The sequence below is a fragment of the Acomys minous genome, assembly GCF_964271855.1.
Source record: "Acomys minous genome assembly, chromosome: 14".
Taxonomy (NCBI): Eukaryota; Metazoa; Chordata; class Mammalia; order Rodentia; family Muridae; genus Acomys; species Acomys minous.
Window position 1 is genome coordinate 106,586,930 of NC_140496.1, and position 27,901 is coordinate 106,614,830.

Genomic DNA, 27,901 nt, shown 5'->3' on the forward strand with positions numbered 1-27,901 from the left:
CTGTGCCAATTACTGCATCACTGCTGCTGATAAACATTCGGAGAATAAATGAAGCCCACACGATGGATTAATTCTCCAGGAGTACAAACAAAAACTTTCAATATTTTATATCGCATAATTAAATGCTGCCTGGTGTCTGGAGAACCAGGGCTTGGGACATGCTAATGAACTGCTCTGAGAAGGTGTGCTGGCTGGCATGTTTTGAGGTTGACGTTCAGAATCAGATTATATCTAAGGCCTGCACGGCTCTGCTGATGGAGCGCGCTCACAGAATCAATCCTACCTGCAGAAGTCTGGGGGCACCATGCCGTAAACATCGATCCTGTCGCACAGCTCCAGAGCGATTGTCATGGTGAACCAGCCAGTGCTCAGCCAAGTGTTGGAGATCTTCCTGGAAGGGACAATGGCGAAGTCTGCACTCTGGTCAAGGAGCCCCAAGGTCTAAATCATGCTGCATCCTTTCTGGAGAAAGGCTGACTATAAAAAAGGCTCCAACCCCAACACACGTGCATACACACATGCGCTCTCGCTCTCTCTCTCTCTCTCTCTCTCTCTCTCTCTCTCTCTCTCTCTCTCTCTCTCTGCCCCCCCCCCCATTTGATAAACACTAGCATTTTGCTGAACTGAAATCTCTCATAGTGCAATCATAACTGATGTTGATGCTTAAGGGATTTGTGCATCATTAAAGATAATAATCACTGTTTGAATGTCTAGGTGTGTGCTGCCATAACTCAACTATAAGGTGACAATATTCTTGTGGCACTTTGTTATTAATTAGAACACTTGGCTAGAAACTCTCCCGGTTCCCCTAAACCAGCTGGATAGTGAACAATATAAATTTGAGGAAACACGTAGGTCTCGCTACCTCTCTCTCCAGCTATCTGTTCATCCACTTATTGCTTATCATCCACGTGTGTCAGGATGTATCCAACATGTACCTTATATTTGTCACTATTATCTATTCCTTACTTATCATCAGTCTGTCTGTCTGTCTGTCTGTCATCTGTCCATTATCATCTATCATCCATCTATCCACCCATATCATGTATGTATATAGGTATCTGTCCGTCCATCCCTCCATAGGCGAGTGGTTGTCCCCAGGCACAGTAAGAGCACCAGTGTCGTGACTGGATGTCTCGTCTTAGGAGGATCACGTGCGTTTGGGAAAGGGCAGAGGAAGAGAGCCAGAGGGTGCTCACATCTAAGGGAGCAACTGCGTCTACTCCACCTCAGGGCACTCAGAGGGGGCCTTCGAAAGTGTCTAAGGCCCAAACGGACAAGTGTAAGGGAGTAAATCTGTGCATTCGCCATTAATTAACATGTCCGTGCAGACGTCTGCGTGGAGGCTGAACGCCACACCGGGCCTCTGGGCCTCAGGAGACCTGTGGAGCCACCGCAGCAAGGTCTAATTTGAGTCCTGAGAATGACTCACCGGCCTCCATGCCTCACTGCTGGGTGTTAATTTCAGTTCTTCTGGGATTGCTGCCTTTCTTTTCTCAGTGCCATGGCATGGCTCATTAGCCAGCTCCACACACCTTATCCCCAAGGTCAGACTGTCTGCCCAGCTCAGAGCAGTATGTGAGCTGAATGACAGAGCTGCCGAAAGACTTGCTGGCTGCACTGTGGAGCTCCACGCTTTGAGGAGGAGGAAGGCTGTTTAACCCTTCGCTTTGTTTTCCTTTATGCTGGAATAGGAAAATACCTTGAAGGAGCCTTTTGCTCAGTCAAGACATGGGAGGGTTTCAGCTTCCATTCCGAGGTTTGTTTGTTTGTTTGTTTGTTTGTTTTTGGTTTTGGTTTTTCAAGACAAGGTTTCTCTGTGTAGCCTTGGCTGTCCTGACTTGTTTTGTAGACCAGGCTGGCCTCGAACTCACAATGATCCACCTGCCTTGGCCTCCCCAGTGCTGGAATAGTTAAAAGTGTGCGCCACCATGCCCGGCTTGACTCTGAGTTCTTAAGCCTTTAACGTGTTTTCCTCTGCGTCACTGCTTCCTGACCAAGCCTGTCAAAGCCCCTACAGCTGAGGGTAAGGTGAGCCTGACTCTCTCCTGCTTCTGTCATGGGCAGCTTGACCACCTGAGGCAGGTTGCCGCTGGTCTGACAGTCTCTTATCTACAAAGCATGTACGAGACACTTGGTCCTCGGGCCATTTGAGGACACTAGAAAATGTCCACTAAGGGGTCTGAGAGGGGTGTGCTGACATGGAGATCCCTCCCTTCTCTCCTGGCTGCGGGGTTGAGTGAACAAGGTAAATAATTCAGTCTCTTCAGTGCTGTTTAGTATCCACGAAGAAAGCCCTGCCAACCCCTGGTGCTGGGGTCGGCTGAGGGGGGAGGGGTGGAGGTACTCCATAGCCAGGGCAGTATGTATAAAGGACAGGAGCCCTCAGCTTCTGTAGGTATTAACATGCCCTTGCCGCTCACTAGGGCGGAGAGTCGGGAAGGAGCAGTGGCGGGAAGAGGAGGAAGCGCCTTCATTTAGACATCCCGGCTGTGGCAACGTAGTGGGCTGTTCTTCCTGGACCAGCCTGAGGGAGTCAGAACCAGGAAATGTGGAGCCAGGAGAACAGCAGCCCTCACTCATGTTCCCAGAGATCCCTGAGAGATCTGGGACCCAGACGGTCCCACCCGATCTCCCGCTTTTCCATCCCCAGCCAAGCGCAGCCAGGGCTTTCCCAGGAGCAGAAACTCTGGAAGTTTTCCTGTGACACAGGACAGAGCAGCAGCCACTGCCTACCATCCAGGAGGATGTAACACCCCGGGAGATGGCTCTGCGGGTACAAGTGGGAAGAATACAAAGTGGGGCCAGAGGAACTGAAGTGAGGCGTTCTTTTAAGTGCCACTTAAAATTCCCCAGACTTCCGAAATAATAGGCGTGGGATCACGCACCATAGAAACGCAACTGCTTTGTACTGTGTTCCTGAAAGGATCGGAACTCTTTTTTCCTCCAACAAAGGAATATCTACTGTTTTTACAGTTAATCAGCTGTAATGAAAGAATATGAAGAGCTGTCATGTGCTTATTAGAGAAAATTAGCAGATATTCTTTTATATGATGAAGTAACACACTGAGCTGATAATGCTATAGTGCACACTAAATTACAATTAAAGGCCTTTCTGCTCCACCAGACTCTCATTTATAATCTCAATGGAATATTCTTCCTGCAGTTATTTCATTTATGCTTCCTTTATGTAATTACTATAATATTGGTTCTGAATCGTATTTTCCTAATGTGCCCTTATTCAATTATAAAGTTATTTTCAAGTATAGTTACTTTCTAATATCAAAGAACATGACTTGGCCATCTCTGTCATCTGCCGTGCTTCTTAATTGCAGACTGTTCATGAGCCATTTTCATCTCCACTTTTTAGGGTAAAATTTCCTATACATCAAAATCTACTGATTTGGACCATTTCTTTAAAAAAAAAATTAGCCTGAACAGAATGTCCTAGTTACAAGTTTGGTTTGGTTAGAGACAAAACTCCTTATGTATCTTCAACACAGGGTCTTGTTTCATTGGATTTCTCTGCTTCTGTAGAAGGAACAGTTTTAACCCAGATGTGCCAGGGTCTCAGTCATGGAAATCTTTTCTGGAAGGTTCTTTCTGTTTCTCAGCTTAAGAATAAGGACATATAAGAACAGTGAGTCAATATAATGCTAGCTTTTTAAAGGCAGTCCCCTAAGATAAAATAATATGAACAGCGAGTCAATATAATGCTAGCTTTTTAAAGGCAGTCCCCTAAGATAAGATAATATGAACAGCGAGTCAATATAATGCTAGGTTTTTTTGTTTTTGTTTTTTTTTTTAATGCTAGGTTTTTAAAGGCAATCCCCTAAGGTAAGGGGCGCAAAGCTTCCGGGGAAGGATTGATAAGCCTTGGTGTGCTACAAGGTCATAGGTGAGGCTCCCCAAGCAGGGCAGTGTGGGTGCTAAGTGAGGTGGATCCGCAGGAAGAGGCCTGGGAACTCAGCTCCGAAGACTTGGCTCCTCCTTACAGCTGGGACTAACAAAGGCAGATGCATTGAGCAGGTTTGCACCAGTCAGGCTGCAGGGAGGGGTAGGATGTGCTTTCATATGCTACTGTTCCTTAGCGATCTCAAGTGGCCAAAGGGTGCGGTGAGCAAGCCTCCAGGCTGCCTACATCATGTGATCCCTTACAGTGACACAGCAGTGTGCAGTTGTCTTTGTGACAGGGATTTTGGGGAGACTTACATTTAATGAACAATTATTAAAGAAAAAAGAGAGAAAATGTGTTTTCTGTGACAGAGACAACTTCATCTTATTGTGAATTTTCTAATCTGCAACATTTAGTTGTAAATATTTCCTTGCTTGTCCATTCCTTATAAAATGGGTACTTGGTGGAAAACCTTGTTAACATGCAGGGAGGTCTCTCCTGTTGCTGTGTCATGGAGCCATTGGGATGGGAATTTGTATCAGCTCGTATCCTTGATCAGGAGCATCCATGTAATCTGTGGGTGGCTTAAAGGCTGACGAGGTTAGCCACGGGTCTGGACTTTGCTAGATACTGTAGGGCCTCTGGGCTAGCCTTGCGTCTGGTAGCTAGCTGTAAATGCTAGCCATGGGGCTGATGGACTAGTCACAGGTGTGTTAGCTTAACTGTAGCTCTCCTGGTCAAGCTGTAGACCTGTTAAGCTAGCCATGGGTCTGGCCTGGCTAGACACAGGTCTGTTGTGTCTTGCCAGGAAGGAGGCTGCAAGTGTGGACAGCACTAATGCTCTCTCACACAGATCCACTATTGATAGGTCCAGCCCTGAACCACCGCTGTAAAGTGCCTGAGGTTTAAAAATACAGCTCTTTTGTCCAAAGAATTTGGGAATCCTGGATTTTGTTTTCCATCATGTGATCTTAAGCTGGCCAAATAATGGATTCAGTGCTTTCTGTCTTTATTTTACTTAACAAATCTCTTTAGATTTAAGATGAAAAACTGACTGAGCAATAGTTTTTATAAGAAGGGTGTTAGGCCACTGAGCAAGCAGAAATGATAACAGTATGTGTTTTAGAACTAGGGGGAACCCACAGAGGTTGACTCTTCAATCAGCCTGAGGACTGGCTGTCCCTGTCCCTTTTTCTCAGGGAAGTGACGGCACTGTATCTCTAGGTGGGTGGCTGAAGTTCCTGCCCAGAGCTGTGTGTCCAGCCGCCCGTGTGAGGTGTCCCTCAGTGTCCGCACTCCTCACTCCCTGCCTCTGTCCAGCTCACGACTCTTCTGTCCTTTGCTCTTATCATGTGCCACTTGCCCAGATGTTCTGGATGCATCCTCAGGGGGGCCTTCCTGTGGCTCCCCTGCACGTTCTCGCCCTGGTCCTATGGTCCCTTGGGGAGACTTCTCTCCCTGCCCAGATCTTTCCATACTTGTAGAAATACTGCCCTGGGTCTCAGCCTGAAGCATACACACACGCGCGCGCGCGCGCGCGCACACACACACACGCACACACACACACATTTTTTTTTTTTTTAGAAAGCCTTTTGATCACCCTAAGTTTTCACAAAAGCACAACTTATAGTGAGAAACCCATTTGACGTCAGGACTATAAGGACATTTAGATGTGGGTATATATGTGTTTGGTTTTCATTTCATTTTTAAAGTATGCAATTGAATGAATTTTAGTGTATCCACAGATGCAATGATCACCACTAAGTTTAGAACATTTTTGTATCTCAAAAATCACCAGCTATTGGGCCATCCACACATGCGTGCATCCACCAGTGTCATCATGTGCCCCTGAAATGTCCTGACATGGTATTTGGACTTATTCTCAGACAGGTGCCATGACTTATGTAGAACACTTAAGTCAATCGGCCTGAATACACTGACTTCATGCACAATTAACAAGTCTCTAAAGATGTTTAATGTGCATGTGTGCTTTGCTTACAGGCATTTGTGCATACCACATGCATACCTGGAGCCCAAAGACCCAGAAAAGAGCGTTAGATCCCCTCAGACTGGAGTTACAGATGGCTGTAAGCCACTGTGTGGATGCTGGAAACTGAACTCTGGCCCTCTGCAAGAGCAGCCGGTGCTCTGGACCACGGAGCAGCCTTTCCAGCCCTCCAGCTCGTCGTAGTCATCTCCCTAGAGTACTGTTTGTCTCCTGCCATACAAGGTACAGCTCCATTTTCTTCCCATCATCACTTGGTGAGGGGCTAAGGCTACGTGTCTGGAGGCTTTGGAGGGTCGCCCCTCGCTTTTCACTGTCCCCAGAGGCAGACGCAAGGTACAGAGCTGAGCAAGTAGTAGGTTTTCAGTGAACAGCAGTTGACTGCATGACTGGATGTGTCTTTGAAAGGGAAAATAGGGGCTGGAGAGATGGCTCAGTGGTTAAGAGCGCCGCCTACTCTTCCAGGGGTCCTGAGTTCAATTCCGAGCAACCACATGGTGGCTCACAACCATCTATAATGTAATCTGATACCCTCTTCTGCAGATAAAGCACTCATATGCAATAAATAAAAAATAAGTAAATCTTTAAAAAAAAAAAAAAAGAAAGGGAAAATAATCTCCCTGGACCTTGTGTGAGTGTGTGAGTGTGTGTGTGTGTGTGTGTGTGTGTGTGTGTGTGTGTGTGTGTCTTTTGAGACAGTGCCTCTCCCTGGTCTGGAATTCATCAGGTAGGCAGTGCTTCCTGACAGCAAGCCCCAGGCATCAGCCTGTCTGTTTCCCTAGCACTGTGTCTAAGTATGCACCACCACGCACACTCTCCCTCATGGGAGCCAAGGGTAACACAGTTCCTCATCCTAGCGCAGCAAGCGCTTAGTCAACTGAGCCATTGCCTCACACCCTTCTTCTAGAACTGAAGCTCCTGTGTCCCACTTTTTCGTAATGTAGGCCAAGTCACCATTTAGCCCTGTTTTCTAAAATGAGGACGTGGCCACGAACTACTCCAGTAATGGTTGCTGTGCTCCCTGTCGCTTTGTCTGACACACTCAGCTTGAGCAGTCTGTTACCAGGGCGACCCAGCATGTCAGCTGCATTGGTGTTGGTGGCGCGAGCTGGTACCTGTCTTTGCCAGTCTCCTGCTTGAAGAGCTCATCAAAGTGCAGCATCTTGTGGCGCGTGATCATGAAGGCCTTCAGCCGCGGCAGCACCTGGCTGAGCAGCTGCAAGTTGTTGTACACCTGGCCCTTGCCATCCCGCCGCATGTAGCTGCTCGGGCCCCAGAAGATGAACACGGTGCCCTGGCTCACATTGAGCAGGTCGTGGCGGTTGCGGAGAATCCTCTGGATGCTAGAATGTGCGATGACCCGCAGGCTCGTGCGGTTGCCCACATCGAGCCCATAGCCTCGGGTGGGGGCGTCGTTCATGCGGATAACGCACTCAGTCCGGTCAATCTGGGGGCCCTGCTGACTACGCAACAGATGCCCTGAGCTGGTCACCAGGGCGCAGTCTTTGCAATGCATTTTCAAGGGCTGCAAGTCAAGGGGAGGAGAAAGATGGTGTCAGGCAGGATTGACCTCCCTTGGCATCAAGTCACACCCCTGCCTTCAGATAAGGGTGTCTCCTCTCTCCTTTTATCACACTCTGCCTCCCACCCCCTACCGGCCAATGTGTGCAACTGCATGAAGCCTTGTTTTTTCCTCTGCAGTGCAGACAGAGGCTGTTAGACTAGGGAGAAGGGGCTGGTGTTGACCTGTCTGCCACTGGCTAGGCCTTACCTGTGTGGGCACGGGAAGCCAGCAAGGTGGACACTATTGTCATGCCTAGCTAGCTCAGCGGTGGGCAGTCATGAGGGCTTACTTTCAACACTAGGTCTTTCTGAATACAAAGCTGGCCCAGAGTCAAAGCAAAGTCTCTTCTGCGGATTGCTGTGACTCTGGCTTTGGAGCTTGTATGTGTCTTATTGAAAGGCTAAGCATTTGTCAAGGCGCTTGGATGCTGGGGATGTGTACTGACCCTCAACAAAAGCCATTCAAGAGGTGCATGAGCAGTTACATGCAGATTCAATGCTGTGGGTTTTTTTGTGTGTGTGATTTTTAAATGAAGCAATAAGACTGTTTTTCTGATTTTAAGGTGTAGGGTATGGCAGAAACTGCAGTAGTCCGTGTTCATTAATGTAAAGAAAGCCTCAAGCTCACTGCCACAGAGTCTGGAACTGGAGTGCCTGGGCTCCTTCCTGAAAACATGTCCCCATGATGCCCTGCCTGGAAAGCCAACAGGGGACAATGCCGTCAACATGTTCAGCACCCTGAGCCAACAAACACCTAAGAGCTAACAAAGTCAACATCTTCTGTTTATGTTTAATGGGAAATATCTCTTCCTTGTCCTGAGAAGATATTAAGATTAGAACCTGAGGCCAAAGCCAGAAAGCTCAAAAGATTTAAAAAAAAAAACAAAGACAACTGGAATGTTTTGTTTTGAGACAGGGTTTGACTTAGCCCCGATGACCTCAAATTCACTATGTAGCCAAGAGATACTTTGAACTCCTGACCCTCGTGCCTCCACCTCCAAGTGCTGGGATCCCAGGTGCACTCCACCACACAGTTTGAGCAGTGCTGGAGATTAAACCAAGGCCTCATGCATTCTCAGAAAGCGCTGTGCCAACTGAGCCACAGGCCAGCCCTTACAAAACACTCCGAAAGGGCTGGAGAGATGGCTCAAAGGTTAAGAGCACTGCCTGCTCTTCCAAAGGTCCTGAGTTCAATTCCCAGCAACCACATGGTGGCTCACAGCCATCTATAATGTGATCTGATGCCCTCTTCTGGTGTGCAGGCGTGCATTCAGGCAAAATATTGTATACATAATAAACACATAAATCTTTGAAAAAAACAAAAACAAAACACTCTGAAGGACAGTTGCCTCAGTGATGTCCCTGGAGCGCTTTCTCTCAACTGTGAATCAGGCATCTGGCTCCCTGGTCTCAGGAAATGGATCCATCTTATCTCTGAAGCACTCAGCCTTATATTTACTGGAGAGTTCCCTGAACCATAGGTGTGCCCTCATGGCCTGACCGAGTGTTCCCCATGACCTCCTCTTCTCAATGCAGGGTGAGTCCAGCTTTGACTGCAGCATCTGTTCGGCTATAGAAACTCTCTAAGACACCGGCTTCCACAAGCCTTGGTTTCTCCAACTCTGACAGAGGAAAACAGCCCTTTCTACCTTGGTGGAAGTGGGGGTGGGGGGTGGAACCCTAAAATATGGGTAGTTTTGAATAAGTCATTGAAATTAGTACTATCTGACCTGTGAAAATAGTCATTGCAGGTAGCTGAGCCCAGCTGTGGCATGGGACTCTGCAGAAGAATTAGCCAGTAAACGACATGTGCTCTCAAGTCCATCACCTAAGTGGTGGTGCACTCCTGTAAGGACTTTGAAGTAGCAGCTCTGAGATTCTGAGGCCAGCATGTTGACATAGCCAGTGTAAGCCCAGCTAGGGAAATTGTATTTCCAAAACAATTATCACTTAATATGGAGCATCTGGTAAGTTCCCAGGAACTCAGGACTGAGGCCTTTGAGCTAATGACTGACACGTTGGCTTGGGAGAGCAAAGGCTGGACCACTCTCAGTTATCACTGTGAGTGGCAATATTTGCTCGTTCTTGGGTGACACTAGCTGGGTGTGATGGCTGTCCTTGTCAACTTGACACATCAGGGAAGAGGGGAGCACAGCTGAGGAGACGCCTCCATCAGATTGGCCCTAGGGCATGTCTGTGGGGCATTTTCGTAATTGCACACTAATGAGGGTGCCCACCCCACTGTGGGCGGTGCCTCTCCCGGCCACGTGGTCCTGGGTTATCTACAGAAGCTGGCCGAGCAGACGTCGATGATCATCTCTGGGTCTCTGCTTCACTTCCTGACTCTGTGTTTCAGCCCCGGCTCCTGCCCTGGCTTCCCTTGGAGGTGGAGTATGGCCTGTAAGTCAAGTAAGCCCTGGTGAGTTGGTTTTAAATTGTTGTTTTGAGATGATGATATATTATTTTACTCTTCTCTCCCCTCCATCCAAGTCTTCCCATATGTGCCTCCTTGCTCTTTTTCAAACTCATGGCCTCTTTTACATAAAAGTGTGTGTGTGTTCCTAAATGGATACAACTGAGTTCATGCAATGTTACTTGTATGTATATGTCTCTGTATGTTTTAACATAGCAAAAGAAAGCAAACTAGTACATGGAGTTGGTACTCAGACGCAAAAAAGAGGGAAACCGAGCTCTCCAAAGCTTGCCACCTTGGTGAGGGACTGTGGGTCAAGAAATACATCAAGGTCTGGCAGGGTTTTTGGAGGACTGAGCCAGAACCTGATGGGGATTAGTTAGGCCACTGCAAGGCTGGGGGTATTAAAAAGAGTGGTCAAGCCAGGTGGTGGTGGTGCATGCCTTTAATCTCCATGAGTTCGAGGCCAGCCTGGTCTACAGAGTGATTCCAGGACAGCCGAGGCTACGTAGAGAAACCCTGTCTCGAAACAAACAAACAAGAGTGCTCAAGTAGCAGCTTATTGAGTGCTCTGCATGGTTAGGAATAGCTCTGCGCTTACTGTGAAATCACGTTTATCTTTCGAATAATCCTGTAAAGTGTTATTGTTGCTACTTTACAAATTACAAGTTTGAAGGATTAAAAAAAGATAAAGTAATTTTACCCAAGACCATACAGTTAAGAAAGGAGAGTTGGGCTAGGAAGGTAGGAGAGCTGGCTCTGGAGCCGACAGGATTGGCTATAGCCCTTAGGCCAGCAGCTAGCATGCCGTGGGTTTTAGCTTCATTCACTTCCCTGGGCCGCTCCCTCCCCTTGCCCCCCCCCCCCCCACCCCAACCCAGTCATCTATTTCTTAGTCCTGAGTGTTCCAACTCTTAGGACTCTGACCTGGACGGCTGTGGTAAAACGATAGCCAGTACCCTACTTCCGGTGAGGACCATTCAGATGTGGCAGTGGAGCGAGGCAGCAGCTTGTTCCAATCTGGGCCAATCAGGAAGCAGGCTGGGCTGTAACCCTCAGGAACTCCACCTCCTCCAGATAGACCCCACCTCCCAAGGCGCCGTCTACAGCTAATGGGCAACTTAGCATCATTTTATGTATAGATAGAACACAGTGCTGTTCCATCCAAAGGAGCTTGAGTCCGGGGAAGGTGCCTTCAGGACAACTAAGGATCCACAGGAAGTGCACAAGGGCCCTGGGACCCAAAACAGGGGACTGTGGAGCTTGCCTGGGAAAGCCAGAAGGGCAGGGGGACAGTCAGCAAGGGATTGTGCTGTGGAAACCAGCAGAGGAGGGTCTTCTAGAAGGAGGAAGTTACACAGTTGCAGTTGGTGACTAACTAGGACTATTGAACAAAGAGGACATCAGCAGGCTGGGATGGGGGGCGGTGGGATGGGCGGTGGGACGGGGGGGTGGGGGGTGGGATGGGGCGGTGGGATGGGGGCGTGGGGGCGGGGATAGGGGTGAGGTTGGGGCAGTGCCAGAGAAGCGGGATTTTTTTTTTTAATACAAATTTTTAAATGTTTGAAAGTTTTTATTTGCATTTTGGTCCTATAAGTGAACATTCCTTTTTTTTTTTAAGTGAACATTCTTAAATGGGTCTCTTCTCTAAGAATATTTAGAAACATAAAAATTTGCCAGTTACCAGAGCTACACAAATTCTTAACAAAGGTTTTCTGTGTGATTGTCATTAATGCAAACCTTTATAAGTGTTACACTCTTACACTCTTACAGCAGGTCTTCAGTCTGTTCCGTAATAATAAGACTACAAAAATGTAAAAGGACTTCTTTTTTAATTAATTTTTTTATTAATTTATTCAGATTACATCTCAATTGTTATCCCATCACTTGTATCCTCCTGGTTCCTCCCTCCCTCCCGCTTTCACCCATTCCCCTCCCCTAGTCTCTGACTGAGGGGGGCCTCCTCCCCCACTATACAGTCACAGGCTATGAAGTCTCATCTTGGTAGCCTGCTTATTCTTTCTCTGAGTGCCACTGAGCCTCCCTACCATGGGGAAGTGGTCAAATATGGGGCACCAGAGTTCATGTTTAAAAGGACTTCTAAGGGCTGATAGACACTTGACAGTGGAGAAGGAAGATTCTCAGAACTGACTAAAGGTTCCTCAGTGACTGATGCAGTGCATCAGGTTGTCTGGTTAGGGTTGAAAGTCCTGCTTCCTGAGAACCCTTCAGTCCCGAGAGAACAAGTATCCTCCATCACTGGATTGCCTGCCACTCAGGGGAAGTCCACTAAAATGTCTTGTGATGACGAGAAGCTTCTGCAAGTGGCAGCTGCTCAGAGCTCAGACATGGAGGGCCAGGAGACCCGGTCTGCACGTTCTCCTACCCTCTTTCCTTTTTAAAACAAAAGAGACTGGCTAGATACTGGCAGCCGTTGATGCCCATTCCTTCACCATTTACTCATCCTCACTTTCATTTGAAGACCTTTCAGAATAATTAATATGCCCTGAGGTATCATAGAAGCGTACAACTAAGAACACTTTCTTCATTAAGTTACTTATTAAAAAAAACTTTTATGTTTTTTATTAGTGTGTATTAATCATGTGTAATAGTAGGCCTCATTATGAAATTTTCATACATGTATATAATATATTTTTAATAAAAAAAAAACCCTAATTAGCCCACTGATTTTTTTCACTCTTCCTAACGAATGTTCTTTCTACTTATGTGTGTGTTTGTGTGAGAGATGGGGTGTGGGAGGGAGAGAGAGGAGGAGGGGGAGGGACAGAGGATAGAGAGGGGGGAGGGGAGGGGAGGGAGGGGGAGGGAGGGAGGGGGAGGGGAGGGAGGGGGAGGGAGAGAGAGGAGGAGGGGGAGGGGAGGGAGGGGGAGGGAGAGAGAGGAGGAGGGGGAGGGATAGAGGATAGAGAGGGGGGAGGGGAGGGGAGGGAGGGGGAGGGAGGGAGGGGGAGGGGAGGGAGGGGGAGGGATAGAGGATAGAGAGGGGGGAGGGGAGGGGAGGGAGGGGGAGGGAGGGGAGGGGGAGGGATAGAGGTTAGAGAGGAGGGAGGGGAGGGGGAGGGATAGAGGATAGAGAGGGGGGAGGGGAGGGGAGGGAGGGGGAGGGAGGGGAGGGGGAGGGATAGAGGTTAGAGAGGAGGGAGGGGAGGGGGAGGGATAGAGGATAGAGAGGAGGGAGGGGAGGGGGAGGGATAGAGGATAGAGAGGAGGGAGGGGAGGGGAGGGAGGGGAGGGGAGAGAGAGGGAAGGAGGGGGAGGGATAGAGGATAGAGAGAAAGAGGGAGGGGAGGGGAGAGAGAGAAGGAGGGAGGGGAGGGGAGAGAGAGAATGACAGCAATGAGTTTCTTTGGGGCTGCTTCCAGGGTCCTGGGCACTTTCCCAGCTCGCTGTTTCCTCAAGAGAGCAGGGGCCTTGTGGGCATCTCTACCCTCTCGCTCATTGACTGCTCATCTTGTCAGAGCTTCTGTTAGCTCACAGGTGCAACAGCCCCACAGCATGGATGGTGGACAGGGATCCACAACACTCTTGATCCTCCCCTGCCTCTGGTGTGGACCCCAAATCTGATCAGAAAGTGGTTGGTTATTACCCATAACAGTCCTGCCATTACTACACCATTAGCACTTCCTGTCTGGATGGCCACTAAGAGAGTGCTGGGGGCTAGAGCTGAGCCAAGACTATTGATGACGATTCTCCCTGGTGGCCTGCACCTTCTGGCATTAAGAGGGCTAGTCAGCAGAGGGAATGTTATGGAATCTTAAAAGGAACACACACACGTGCACGCATGCACGCCCGCCCGCAGGCACACACACTTGACGACCTGGGAGGAGCATTCACAGATGGTAAGCTGGTTCCTGGTGCAGCATCTGTGTGCTCCTCCATTGAGTGATAGGAGGGGTGCGGGAGGGGGTGGCAGGTGGCTGCAGAGGAGGAAGGTGGCCTAAGTAGCACCGAAGGGAGTTTTTACCTAGGAAGATGGCTTGGCTGGATTCTTCCTCATAGCACTCAGCCTCCCAGACTCTTTCTCTCTTTATAGTCTCACTTGCTCAGCAGTTCTGTGGTTTGGTAGAAAATATGGCCACCCATACTGGTCACTCCAGTCTTGTTAGTCTCCTCTGTCCTGATCTATGAAAAGGGTTGAGTTGGTCTGGGAATGCAGTCCAGATAGTAAAGTGACCGCCAGCACCCATGCCAGTGACGTCATCTCATGGGAAGCAGACTCTGCAGGGTCACAAGTTCAAGGTCCTCCTTGGCTACATAGTGAGGACGAGGTCAACCTGGGCTGTATGAGACCCTACTTTATTTTTTAAACATTGAATGCTGACTAGAGGGAGCAGTGGCTAAGTGAGCAACACCCAGCCCCCACCGCCCATTTCCTCTGTCTTCTGGGCACACCTGGGCAGAAGGTGTAAATGTGGACACCTGTCTTCAGAGGAGAGGGCAGTGGAAGCACCGTGGCTGAAGCTCAGGGCACTGCCTGAAATTAATGGCTGGCTGGGAAAATGTCCCAGGACACAGTAAGGCCCATTAAGCCCAACCAGTTATTAATCCCAGGAAGAGCTTGATGCCAAGGTCATTAGAGCTGGTATGAGGTGAAAAATGCCCAGAAAAAAGCCTGCAGCACATTGGAGCCACGAAGCGTTCCCCAGACTGAGACTCTTTGGAGGCCTGGAGCTGCAGGCCACCCCTCCCCCCCACCCCCAGCCCCTGCCCCATGCAAGGGATAAGCAAGCTGCTTAGGACCTGTGGAAGGCAGGCTGGCAGAAGTGGTCCAAAGGAATGTGTGTGTGTGTGTGTGTGTGTGTGTGTGTGTGTATGTGTGCTTACACATGGGACTCTAGTTTTACTGCTGCTGCTGTCCCTCCTACACTTTGCCAATCTGCAAGCATTTTCCACCATCCTAGAACCCAGGGCAGGGCACGACGCACCCTTCAGTGGGTCTCACACACACACACACACACACACTGGGAAACCTGACAACTTCCATCATGCCTAACCCCTTCGCACTGTGGTGAGAGGAGCAATTCTTATTTGAGGAAGCAAGGTAAGAAATCAAGGTCTGATTTTTGTCACAGCCGGAGGAGCAAGAAGAAGGCAGAATTCTCTCCGACCCAGCTGATGCCTCCTGAGCCTTTCTTAAGAGAACAGACCAAGCCAAGTCAAATTAAAGCTGACACCTAAAATGCCTGCTGGTGTCCTTGTCCATACCTGCAGCCGGCAACACCATGGCTTCACATCTTAAAACACTGATTCATTTGGCAGGAAGAAAGATACCTTGGAATGCGATGCCCATTAGCTCAGTAATGACACTGGCCTTGCTCTGGGGGCAGCGCATTGGTCTGGAGCAAACAGATATATTAAATGGCTTCAGGTATTTTGAGACACTCTGGCCTTGCAATCGGATGTTTTCTTGTAATTACCAGGCTGTTATTGGCTGTCAATCTCAGTTCAGGTGCCCCGGTGAAAGCCACACTGATTATTTAATGAGAGTCGACAGGAAAATGTTACTCTCCTAAGAAGTTGCTTCCCCTGATGTTCAGTGACAGGCCCGCCCACCAGCCTCAGTGGCCACAGATCACCAGCGGTCTCTCCACTCAGCGTTTCTCTCCACCTACGGCTACCTGTATTGTTTCCACACTTTATCTGCACAAGGGTAGTCACGATCCATGGCAGAAGGCAAGACTGAGCCCTGACCAAAAAAAAAAAAAAATCTGTTTGGAGGTGGGTTGGTGGTGCACACCTTTACTCCTAGCACTCGGGAGGCAGAGGCAGGTGTATCTGAGTTCAAGACCAGCCTGGTCTACAAAGCGAGTCCAGGACAGTCAAGGCTACACAGAGAAACTCTGTCTCGAAAAACAAAAACAAAAACAAAAATCTGTGTCTTGTCATTGGCCTCGAGCCTGCTTGTACTTCTCAGATGAGTAAATATCACTGAGTGAGGTACATAGCTTTTTCAGGTCCATTTTTCACCCATAACATGATCATGGGGAAGCTGAGCTCAAACAGGAGGCTTGGCATCTCCGTCTACAGTGCAGCTTGCCCCCAGCTACTCATCTCCCAGCTCAGGGCTCACTGCTGATGCGGCTCCTGTATGCTACAGGCCATGTGGTCCTGTTGGCTCCGTCTGCTACCTCCCACCTCCGTCTCCTGCCTCCTGCCTCACCAGAAGCTACCCCATCTCACCTTAGTGCCAGCCGTACTCTTGGCTCTGAGCTGGCATCTCATTCACTCCCTCACCTGTATGCCCGCCTTGTACAAGTCCCCAGAGTCCTCTTCAGCACGCATCTCTATCTCCGTCTGCATCTGCAGGGCCTCTCAGTGGCGTCTGTTGAGCTAATGAAACCCCAGACTCCTTCAAGCTCTGCCTCGGCCCCACCCCCTGCCGCATGCTCGTCACCCGCCCCTCCAGCAGCCTCTGTAGAGCCGTCACGCTGCCACCTCTCCACGGCTGGCAGTCTGATGTGTGCTGTGTCGGCTCTTTCTCTTCCCGTGTGTCACTCCTTCAAGTCCTTCAGGAGAAACTTCACAGGCCACCTTTTCCATCTCACCTCTTGTCACTCTCCTTTGACCCAGGCTTTATTTTATTTTTATAAATTCATGTGTCACTCTAAGATAATCCTAATTATTGTTTTGGGTGCCAACAGGTTACTGTCTTTCCCATGTTCTGGGATGTAAAATGGAGACACCATCTTGCTTACACAGTTTTTGTAGCATCACGAAAGGTGTCCACACAGAGGTGTCCACCACATGTGTTTGAACAATAGGCATGCACAGCACTTGCATGGGGCGTGGCATGGAGAATGCCACATGTGTAATAGGAGTTTTGGTTTCTTTAAAACTCAGTTATGTTATGTAAACATGTTTTTGTTTTATCCCAAGTGTGCAATTTTTAGTTTGTCTAAGGCTGATAATTGCTTACCGGGGGTGTAGTCTTTGCCAGTTGGGAGCCGCCTGCCACAGCCTGCCTCATGAATCACAGAGAGGGGTATGGTCGTTTTTTTGTTTTGTTTTGTTTTGTTTTTCCAGACAGGGTTTCTCTGTGTAACCTTGGCTGTCCTGGACTCACTTTGTAGAACAGGCTGGCCTCGAACTCACAGAGATCCGCCTGCCTCTGCCTCCTGAGTGCTGGGATTACAGACGTGCACCACCACGTCCGGCTAAGTATGGTCATTTAAAAAATTTTTTTAATTTATTATTATGTATATAGTGCTCTGCCTGCACATATACTTGCAGGCCAGAAGAGGGCATCAGATTACGTTATAGATGGTGTGACCCACCATATGGTTGCTAGGAATTAAACTCAGGCCCTCTGGAGGAATAGTCAGTGTTCTTAACCTCTGAGGCATCTCTCCAGCCCCAGGGCGCTGTGGGCTTTGCCAGCTGCAGTTAGTTTAATTCTGAGGGATATAAGTAGGAGAACTCAGAGCGTGTGTGTGTGTGTGTGTGTGTGTGATGCTTTAGAGAGGATGGGCAGAGAGAGAAAAGGTGGCTCTGAGAGAGGGGCTGGGGAGAGGGAGAGCAAGAGAGACAGGGAGAGAGAAAGACAGACAGGGAGACATGCGGGGAGAGAGAGGGATGGGGTGGGGAAGAGGGAGGGAGAGAGACAGAAACAGGGAAAAGGAGAGAGAGACAGGGGAGGGAGGGAGGAGGGAGGGAGAAAGGGAGAGAGAGGAGGGTGAGGGAGGGAGGGAGAGGGAGAGAGAGAGAGAGAGAGAGAGAGAGAGAGAGAGAGAGAGAGAGAGAGACTGACTGACTGACACTTCAGTGGACCCTAAACAGCCAGGAGAAGAGGCCTACATCTCCTTTCTCTGCTGACCTTACTTCTCTCATACTTAGTGTTGGGGTATTGGAAGGGATTGGTGGAAGGGAAGCAATAAACACCCCAAATATAATCGAGTTTAAAACCAAGTGTCAACACACATGGATGCTTGCTGCATTTGAGCATCACTGTTCAGCAGAAAGCCAGTTCCAGAGGCTTCTGACTTGGGAAGTTGATTTTCTTTTCTAAAGTGCAACATTGTATTTTGTGTGTGTTTCATAACCATAACTAGCACTGAATTAACTTCAAGGGGAGGCCTGGGAAAGCCCATAATTTCCTTTTAATTTAATTGCCTTTTAATGAGCTTTTAACATTCGGTCTTATTAAGATATAATTTGTATGCCATAAAATTTACCCATTTTATTTTATTACCATTTTTGATATAGGGTCTCAAGTAGCACAGGCTGGCCTCAAACTCACTATGTAACCAGAGATGACTTTGAACTTCTGATCTTGCCCCCACCTCTTAAGTGGTGTACAGTACAAAGCCTGGTGACGCATTCAGGTAACTTTATAGGCCCTGCCCATTTCCTATTTGACAACTGGGGTCCTCTTTATTTTATTTTATTTTATTATTTATTTATTTATTTTTCTGTGTAGCCTGAGCATAGTGTTGATCTTCAGTGTCAACTTGACTGGGTTAAGAGAGCAGCAGGGGGCACACCAGGGTGCCTGAGGGTGTTTCTGGAGAGGTTAGCTGAATGGGGAAGACTTGCTCTGTCTCTGAGTGGCACATCAAATAGGAAGGAAAAGGCTGGCTGAGGGTTGGCGTGCTTCCTTGTTCTGCCCTCTGTCTGCCACTAAAGAAGCCCCTCTGGCCCAGGTTCCTGCTGCTGTGGTGTTCTGCCAAAAAGCTCTGCATCCAACCCTCTGACACTGAGTCTCTGAGTGCAGGTCGACCCTTCTTCCTTGGGAGTCTCTGCCAGGGATCTGCTTATTTTCTTCACGGTCCTTATCACACGCCTGAAGTACTGAATTTTTCACTTTGGTGCTTGGTGCACAACTTTTTTTGTTTTTTTCAAGATGGGATTTATCTGTGTAGCCCTGGCTGTCTTGGACTCACTTTGTAGACCAGGCTGGCCTCAAACTCACAGAGATTCACCTGTCTCTGCCTCCGGAGTCCTGGGATTACAGGTGTGAGCCACTGCACCCAGCTCGCTTGGTACACAATTTACAGCAGATGTTCAGGAGGTACCAGAAGTAACTAACTCCTCTCTTGGTCCCTTAGTTTCTTGGTAAGCCATCGATGGTTTTCCTTTTTTCTCCATGAATGTGTGTGGTGGTTTGAAGGGTGGGTCACATCCTAGAGCCTGCTTCTGCCCTAGGGGCTTGCACAGTGGTTGGGAGCTCACGTGTCTTCCCTGGAGCCCACACACACACAAGCAATTTCTCCCCGGAGGCTGCAGGAAGACCCTATGTGCTCATTAGAATAACAAGAAGGCAGCTTTTCATTAGCCTCATTAGCCTTAAGTGATCTTGAGTGTTGCTGGACAAGCCCGATTCTACAAGTCTAGCATGTTTGGCATCTGTCAGCTTTGAAAGAAATATAAGACAAACTGCATCCTGATGCCCAGCCTGGGAAGGTACTGAGCTCCTGGTGGGCATGAGAACTGAGAGTCAAGAGCAGGGAAAACTGAGCACATCCTCCAGGCCAGGCAGCGACTTGTCCCATGATGAAACCCAAGCCCCCTCACCCACACCCCACCTCCTCACCTGCCACCCCCACCCCCACCCCTGCCACATTTACTCAACACTCAGCTCTTAGGCAGAATCTCTTGGGCAGCTACCCAGGGCACTGCTGTCTTCACTTCTATGGTTACACTCTACTTAGACATGGAAAGATTATAAATACAATGACATCTCACCTTCTAAGGAGAGATGGGCATCTCTCTGTCAGTCAGTGAGTAAAGAGGAGCCACATGGCCAGAACAGTGAACGTGCAACACTGAGCTGGGGGAGCCCACCTTGGGCGGCAGGCATGGCTACACACTGTAAGCCATCATGGTTAACAGAAGACCTTAGATGAAGAGTTGGGTGTGGCTGTAATCCCAGAACTCAAGAGGTTGAGGCTAGAAGCCTGTCTTAAGTTCCAGGCTAGACTTTCTCAAATCACACCAGAAGAAATGGAGGAGGGAGATGAAGGAGGGTGGGTGGTGCGTGGGAGTGGGTAGAGGGTGGGGGTGGGGGATGGGGGTGGGGGGAATAGAAGGAAGAGGCAGACAAAGGATGTAGGTGAGGAAAAGGAGGAGGATGGGAAGTGGGGGAAGAGGAGAAACAAATAAGAAAAGGAAGGAGCCAAAAAGAGGAGGAGGGAGCAAGGCAGTGGTGGCGCACACCTTTAATCCTAGCGCTCAGGAGGCAGAGGTAGGCAGATCTCTGGGTTCGAGGCCAGCCGGGTCTACAGAGTGAGTTCCAGGGCACCCAGGGCTACACAGAGAGACCCTGTCTCGAAAAATAAGCAGGGTAGGGAGAGGAGGAGGAAAGGAAACCTGGGTGAGGGAGGGGGCTGGTGGGAAACACAAATGACACCAGAAATTAGAAACCGTAGAGAAATCTAGAACCAGTAATGGTTCAGACTCAGAGAGGTCAGGAAGGCGGTAGAGGAAGCTCAGCAGAACAGTCTGGAAGCGGAGAGGCACACACTGGAAACAGCGCACAGTGAACTGGCACTGAAAGGCACAGTGGACACAACACCTGCATCTCAACAGGTGGATGAGCAGCTGTCACCTCAGCCATCCACAGAGGCTGGAATCACCTCAGCCATCCACAGAGGCTGGAATCAAGCTTTGTTCACTTAGGTGAGAAAGTACAAAATCAGTTTGGAACTTTCAAGAAGCATCAAGACCAGTAAGATTTGGTGGAGAGAGGGATAGTACTTACGGTGTTTTAAGCTTCATTTGCTTATAAAATTCATGTCCCCACCGCACATTGAAATGAGGATCTAGACTGAGAATTTATCTCTAGAGGAAAAGGAGCTTTCCCATCCTCACCCAGGTCTAATGGTGACACTAACTTCCTCCCATGAACCAACACATGGACATGGCTGTTTGGCCCCGCACCACATCTCCAGTTACTGTGGTTTTAGGCTGAGCCACAGGCCTCCTGATGGACCTGTGCAGAGGCCACTCAGGCGCTTAGGAAGGACACGCTTCCATAACCCTTTGCCCTTTCGATGCCCTCATCTGCCTGGTCTAGTGAACTTGAAACATATGGCAGAGTGAAAAGATGGAGGCCAAGTACCTAAGTCACCATCTCAACAGCCAATAAGAGGTTGAGAAATTGTAAAATTAAAAATTATAAAATGTAAGACGCTTGCTTGCCCTGCCTACCCAGAGGCTTCTCCCAGTTCTCGTTACTACTAGCCTCAGAGTTCCACCCTAGTTCCCAGAATAGCTACATGCGAGCTCCCTACATCAGAGGTCCCATATGGTTTCTAGTAACCGCCCTAGGGACCCACACCCAAGTCCCCACAAGAGGTCTCCCACTGCCAATGTCCATATGGTCTAAGCTTGATAAGCAACCCCACCTGCTTTGCAGTTTTAGCCTTTAAAACTAGTCTGTAACAGTCACTGGGGGTCCTTCACCTCCCAAGGGCTGAGGGACCCTGGAGCGTCAGCAATAAACCTTTGCTTTTGCATCAGTGCGTTGTGCCTCGTGTGGTCTCTCACGGCGACCCCCTTCCCGAGTTGGGCGTGAGGGTCCAACATTGTCTCACTTATTTTTGACGGTGTGACCAAGAAACTAAGCTTGATCTCTGGTACCTCTCAGACACCTTGTAGGCTGTGTGATTTTTGTAACAGGAACTAGGAAACCTGACCTAACGTTTGCTATAGCATGAGGCTGGAACATTGGTCCTCGCTTCTTTCTGAAGGGTGGTTCTGAGCACAGCTCAGTGATCTAGAACTTTCCTCCTTATCCGCCAAGGCAAGTCTGCATTTCTAAAAGGAGTCCCTCCAGCTTCTTCATGCTGACCTATGTCAGTAACTCTTAATTCCCCTGCCCTGGGCCACCACTCAGCTCTCTGAGTGGCCCGTCTTGCTTCTGTCCTGTGACCAGCCTCCATTCAGAGCACACTGCCAGGTTTGCTAGGTCTGCCATCTCCTCTACTTATGTGCCACTTCAGACGCTGTGCCAAGGTCGCTCGCCCAGCAGAGTTTTGGGTCATAAAGATTGTTTGGATTGAAAGTCAATGACTTACGGCTTTGACCTTGAGGGAACGGTTCAGCTCTTCCAGTTCTCACCTCATCTGTCAAATGGTGGAGGATGTGCAGGGCCAGGGAGCGAATTCTGTGTGCTCACCCGCTCACAACCCTTCCTAGTACTACCGTCGCTTACCCAGGTGCAGCCATCCATTTGCCACCTCCTTGGGAGGCGTGATACTATTTTTAATCTTCATGTCCATACTGTTTCACAGCGTGGTTAAGATACAGAACAGGGCCAATAGATGTTGGCGGGATGAATGGACACAGGAATTTCTGAGGTGGCAGAAAGTAGGTTTCATCTTTCTGTTCTTCATTGTTCAGAGAACTATACATTTTCTATTTTATTTTATTTTATTTTTTGATCCTGCTTAAATTCTAGCCAGACAATGCAAAGGCGCCTTTAACATCCTGGTGCTTTGAAGAGGCTTTGAGGCATTTGCACCTCTACCAATGAGCCTGTGCGTCTCTAGACTGAGGGCTCCCAAGACACTTGGGAGCTTTGCTTGGGTGTCAAAGGCAGAGGACTCAGAGTCACTGTGGCCAAGTGGAGCAGAGCGGGAGTGGGGTGGGGTGGGAGGGTGTCGCCCTTCACCTTTGTGCTTATTCCTGGATGTGCTGAGGTTTCAGAAGAAAGCCACAGAGGGCTTGAGTCACTTGAGGCTTCAAGGACTAGGTATCCTTTGGACCTGGCGGTTTGGGTGGCATAGTGCAGGGCACTGTTAGAAACAGACCCTGGCAGCCACCTTCCTCACTGGATGGCCTGGCTCACTTTCAATTGCACTTAGGGCTGTTGGTACAAGTCACTGTTTCATCAGACATAGAAAGACGTGATTCTTGTGTGTGTTCATGCGCACATATATTAATGGATGTTCGGGAAGCATGCTCATGGATACACATGCGTGTGGAGGCTAGTGTGTAACCTCAGGTGCCATTCCTCAAATGTGCTCTGCCTTTTTCCTTCTCCTCTCCTTTGCTCACCCTCACTTCTCTCTCTTCTCCCTCCCCATCTGCCCCTCTTCCCCTCCCCTAAACCCCTCTGTCCTTTCCTCCTCTCTTCCCTCTTCCTACTCCTCCTCCTTCTCCCCCATCTCTGCCCATCTTCTCTGCCCCCTCTTCCTCTGGCACCCCAAGAAGAATCTCTCATTGCCCTGGAATTCACAGAGTAGGCTAGCCTGGCCAGCCAGGATCCACCTAGTCCTGCTGCCCCAGGGCAGCAATGTGAGCCGCCACACCTGGCTTTTATTTTTTGGGTTCTGGAGATCAAGCTCAGGTTCCTGCATTGGTGAGGCCAGGCCTTAACTGACTGAACCATCATTCCCAGCCCAGAGAAGACATTATCATCGCTAAAATAGTGGCAGCCTCCTCGCCCTGTATCTGTCCTTCACGTCGTCTTCTCCTTCTGGACGTTACTCTTTGCATGGCACAGAGACTCCCATCAGCAGTTTCGGCAGGCCAGCTCACCTCCAGCCCCCCTAGATCAGTCTGCCTTCCTCCTCACAGGGAGGTCTCGGCCAGTTCCTCCAGACAGAGCTCTGAGCTTGATCATTCAGCCCAGTCTCGTTTTCTCCACCCCAGCCCAACAGTCTGTCTTTGTGAGCCTTCAGCTCAGCTCCTGTCAACCCTTGCACAGCTCTTCTTCCTCTGCGTCTTACCATCACTCCCTGAGGTGGTTGAACTCTACGCTAGAGCAGCAGGTCTCAACCTGTGGGTCGACTGGCCTTTTCACAGGGGTAGCATATTAGATGCTTACATCATGATTCATAACAGAAGCAAAATTGCAGTTATGAAGTAACAATGAAAAAATTTTATGGTTGGGATCACCACAACATGGGGAGCTGTATGAAAGAGAAGGTTAAGAATACTGGTCAAAACAAACAAACAAACAAACAAAAAATACAAAAAAAAACCACTGGCCTAGAGCCTGACTATTGGCCAACAGCTCTTGATGGGTGCTAGACAATTTGAGGATATTATTTATTTATTTATAATTTTTTTTGAGAGAGGATATCCTGTATTGTAGACCTAACTTCTAATTCAGTGCATGGTTAAAATGAAATTGAGCTTCTGATCTTACTGCCTCAGCCTCCCAAGTGCTGGAACTGCAGGCATGTACCACCACAGCTGCTCTATGCTCTCTCTCCCTCTTTCCCTCCCCCCCACCCTCTCTACACACACACACACACACACACACACACACACACACACACACATACACACACCCCTCTTGAAGGCATTATTTTACCCACAGAACATGGCACAGTGTCTGCCACACAATATTTAGTCAATATATCACCACTATATCAAGCCCAGGCTTCCAGCACCTGGGAAAAGCCGGTGTAAAATGCCCGTCTCCCCTGTTCCCAGGCATGCACCCTCTGGGAAGGATCATGACCCCCACAGTCAAGAATAAAGGAACCTGCACACACTCGATCCACCTTCCATGGGAAAAGCCACACTTAGCACTGCTGCAAAGGATTTGGGCGCGGACCTAGTGTTGTTTGCAGTTAATTACCTTCTAGAACCCTGAAAGAACCCATAGGCACCCTGTGCATAGGGAGCTCGCTGTGGCATCGGCTCCTGCCTCTATGCCGCTAACTTCCATCGCTCTCTAACACTTGTGTCACTGCCATCCTTCCCAGGCTCCTTTATCAACTTCTACATGTACACCTATGGCTAGGGTGCTTGGGATCGCATGGCCCCAGTGTTGTGCTTGTTCCTGGACCCTCCGCTTGCTTCTTGTCTCACTCTTTCTCTGTTTAGGGGCAGGTAGTGGGCTGGTGTGATGGAGCCGTGTTCACAGCACTCCACCCACACCCAACACATTCCCATTGTGTTTTCATCCGTTCACGCACGTCTTAGTGGTTTGCGATGTGCCAGTCACCCTTCTGCATGTTAAGGAGACAGTCGGCTCAACCCGATAGATAGATCGTCTCCCAAACAGAGGCTGTGTGTGTCCGGGGCAGGTGGAGAGTAACCCGGCCCCAGGTGGCTGACTGCTCTAGCTTTCCAGAACCCTGTACGTGGCATTGATCCCAGGAACCTGGACGTCTCCCCTTCTCCAGGGAGCCATTGAGATTAGCCTGCTGAACCCGTCTCCATGACACCTCCACGAGCCAGTGCTGGGGCTAGAGTGAAGCCCTTGAGACAAACCAACCCCAGCTCCATGCAAAGGCAGACAGCCTGCGCCTTCCAGAAAACAGCCTCAATGGATACAGGCCGTGCTGTGGCCTTGTGCGGAGATAGCAGGGTTGTCAGGGCAGAGAAGGGAGTTAGGCAGAGAACATTCGAGGTTGATACAAGGAGCTCACACAGGGGAGTGGAAAGGTCCCCTCCCTGGCTGAGGCACTGGCACTGGCAGCTACTCCTTAGTGACTTGTCCTGGAGTCCTTCTTATTTTTTTCCCCCTACGAAGATGATGACAAATAGATCAAAGGTCATGTACCTTTAAAATTAGCCACATTTGGAACCATGGGAGAAAGAACAGCCTTGGGAGGTGAAGGAACATACCCAACATCCCATAGTCAGGACTAAATCTAAGACCAGGGCGTTGTGTCCAAATGACCAGCCAGTTGCCTCCTCTTTAGGAGGTGTTGCCTCCTGACAGAAAGTCTAGGGGAGCAGCATCCTTTTCTGAAACCAGACCTAGACACATCTGAGTCTTCTGCTACGACCTGCCCCTGCTTACGTCTCCTCACTGAGGAGAGGGGTTTGGCCCCCTGGCTCTGCAGGCAAGGGCTCCAGGTTAGAAAGCACAGGCTGCCTGCCTGGGGAAGAGGAACTGAGGCGAGGCTGGGAAACTTTGACCAGTGAGGCAGCTGACCATCTGCCTCTTCTCACACACTCGTTTCTCCTCCCTCCACCACTTCCATCTTGCCTTCTGAGTACCACAAGAGCCACACTGACTAGGGCTGCACTCCAGGTTTCCGGCATTGTCAAAACTTTGTATTCCAGGACCCAGTTTGGGTCTCACCTAGTAACCTGATCCTAAGTGCATGAATCCATCTTTGCAAGCCAAAGGGGACAGTGTTGTCATAATGTCCTGTGGACTGTGTATAGTTTACCCTTATTCATTCAAATGCTGATTTCTCTACCCCACTTTCTGGTTTCAACTGGGCACTGCATTGTGATGTTTATTCTAAGTAACTTCTGTCTCAAGTTTGTGTAAACATGCCACCATTTGCTCTCTGTATTGCCAATAAAAGCCAACTAGCCAATGCTGAGCAATAACAGACAATAGGGTGGAACATCCTGGTCCAGTGAGGGGAGGCGAAAGATCAGGAAGGAAGGAGGGGTACACAGGGAGAGACCTGGGAAGCACCTGCAGGAGTGAGCCGGACCTAGGAGATGAGTAAAAAGCAAGTATAATGTGGGAAGTCTGAATGGGAGGAAACTACACTAGCCTGGAGGTTTAGGATGGAGGAATTGTTGCGCAGCATTGTGCTATAGGCTAATTAAATAGATCCTAATCTCTCTATGTGGTTATTTGGTTATAAAGCTGGTCAAGGAATAACCACTGGTTTATTCAAATAAATCAGTATTAAATATTAATAATCATTCAACAGGACTGTGATGAGAAATCAGGTGTTTTAGCACCATTCACAGGCGCGGAGTGATGTTAAGGTCTTCAGCATCATCAGAGCTTTCCCAGCACCTTTCAGTACCTGCCGTGCTTCCAGTAGGGCGGCTGGAATCTACACGGCAGGGTCAGTAAAGGATAGGAATGGAAGCGGAAGGACAAGGAACAAGGACCAGCAGGATGTCCTGATGTAGATAACATGTAAAACAAAGAGCAGAAAATAGAGTTAAAAAAAAACCCCTCACATGTTGGTGGTGCTAAATGAAACAGTGTGCTTGCCACCTGGGGAGCAGCTGTGTGCATCACACTCCTTGCGTAAATCATCCCTTAGCGTGGGGCATAGCTAGGTCCTCTGGCCGAGCTGTGTTCTCGGTAGAGGTTCTGGGCATTGTATGGTAAAGACCTTTTGACATCCCAATCAGATAAGAAAAACAGGCAGCTTCTGGGATCTTAGCTCCTAAAGGACCAGCACAAAGGAGGACTCACTTCCAGAGGCAGAATAAGGATGCCTGTGAGGATTGGCCATGGAAAATGTGTGTGTGTGTGTGTGTGTGTGTGTGTGTGTGTGTGTGTGTGTGTGTGTGTGTCTGCGCACGTGCGCGCGCACGTACACATGTACGTATATATGCATGCATGTATGTATGTATGGGTACACTTGTGTACGTGTGTGGGTAAAAGCTAGAGAACAGCTTCAGCATTTGCTCTTTGGGTACCGTGCACCTTATCTTTTGAGGCAAGATTTCTCCCTGACCCCAGCTCACCATGTAGGTTAGAATGGCTTGTGGTCAAGGCCCAGCACAGCTCTGTCTTCCTTCACTGCGATTACAAGTGTGAGCCAGCAGCCCTGGTGTTGAAAAAAATAGTTTTGTGCATAATATATATATGCATATATACATATATATATATATACATATATATATATATATATATATATATATATATATATATATATATATATGGGTTGGAATCTTTAAATTGAAATATAGGGGCTGGAGAGATGGCTCAGAGGTTAAGAACACTAACTGCTCTTCCAAAAGTCCTGAGTTCAATTCCCAACAACCACATGGTGGCTAACAGCCATCTATAATGTGATCTGATGCCCTCCTCTGGCCTGCGGTTGTATGTGCAGGCAGAATACTGTATAAATAATAAATAAATCTAATATATATAACAAAGCCAGTTTTGTAGAAGTTTTTGCTGGCTGGTAGCATGCTTGGAAGTGTGAGAGAAACTTCCTCAGCTTTGAGGAAGCCAGCTGGTGCCCATCGCTGGGGCTGTTTAAAGGTTTCGAGTCCTGGAAGTCTGTTTTCTGGATGCTGCCACATAAAGCTCAGGGATCCTAACAGCGCCACAAGCAAGTAGTGCATGCCATTTGCTTCCTGTCTTTAAGGCACAAATTTCCCTTGAAAA

General features: G+C 48.9%; 1 protein-coding gene across 2 annotated transcripts in view; it reads right to left on the reverse strand.

The window, feature by feature from the left end:
• The window catches only part of ST6GALNAC5 (ST6 N-acetylgalactosaminide alpha-2,6-sialyltransferase 5), a 172,814-nt gene that overhangs the window by 18,760 nt on the left and 126,153 nt on the right, over window positions 1-27,901 (reverse strand). For both annotated transcript variants that reach the window (XR_014774584.1, XM_084757306.1), the window contains exons 3-4: window positions 7,016-7,425; window positions 284-391 (exon numbers count right to left, since the gene is read on the reverse strand). Coding sequence is in view for 1 of the 2 variants with exons in the window: in XM_084757306.1 (XP_084613432.1) it covers window positions 284-391; window positions 7,016-7,425 (518 nt within the window). In the remaining variant the exon portion in view is untranslated. The remainder of the gene's footprint in view (window positions 1-283; window positions 392-7,015; window positions 7,426-27,901) is intronic.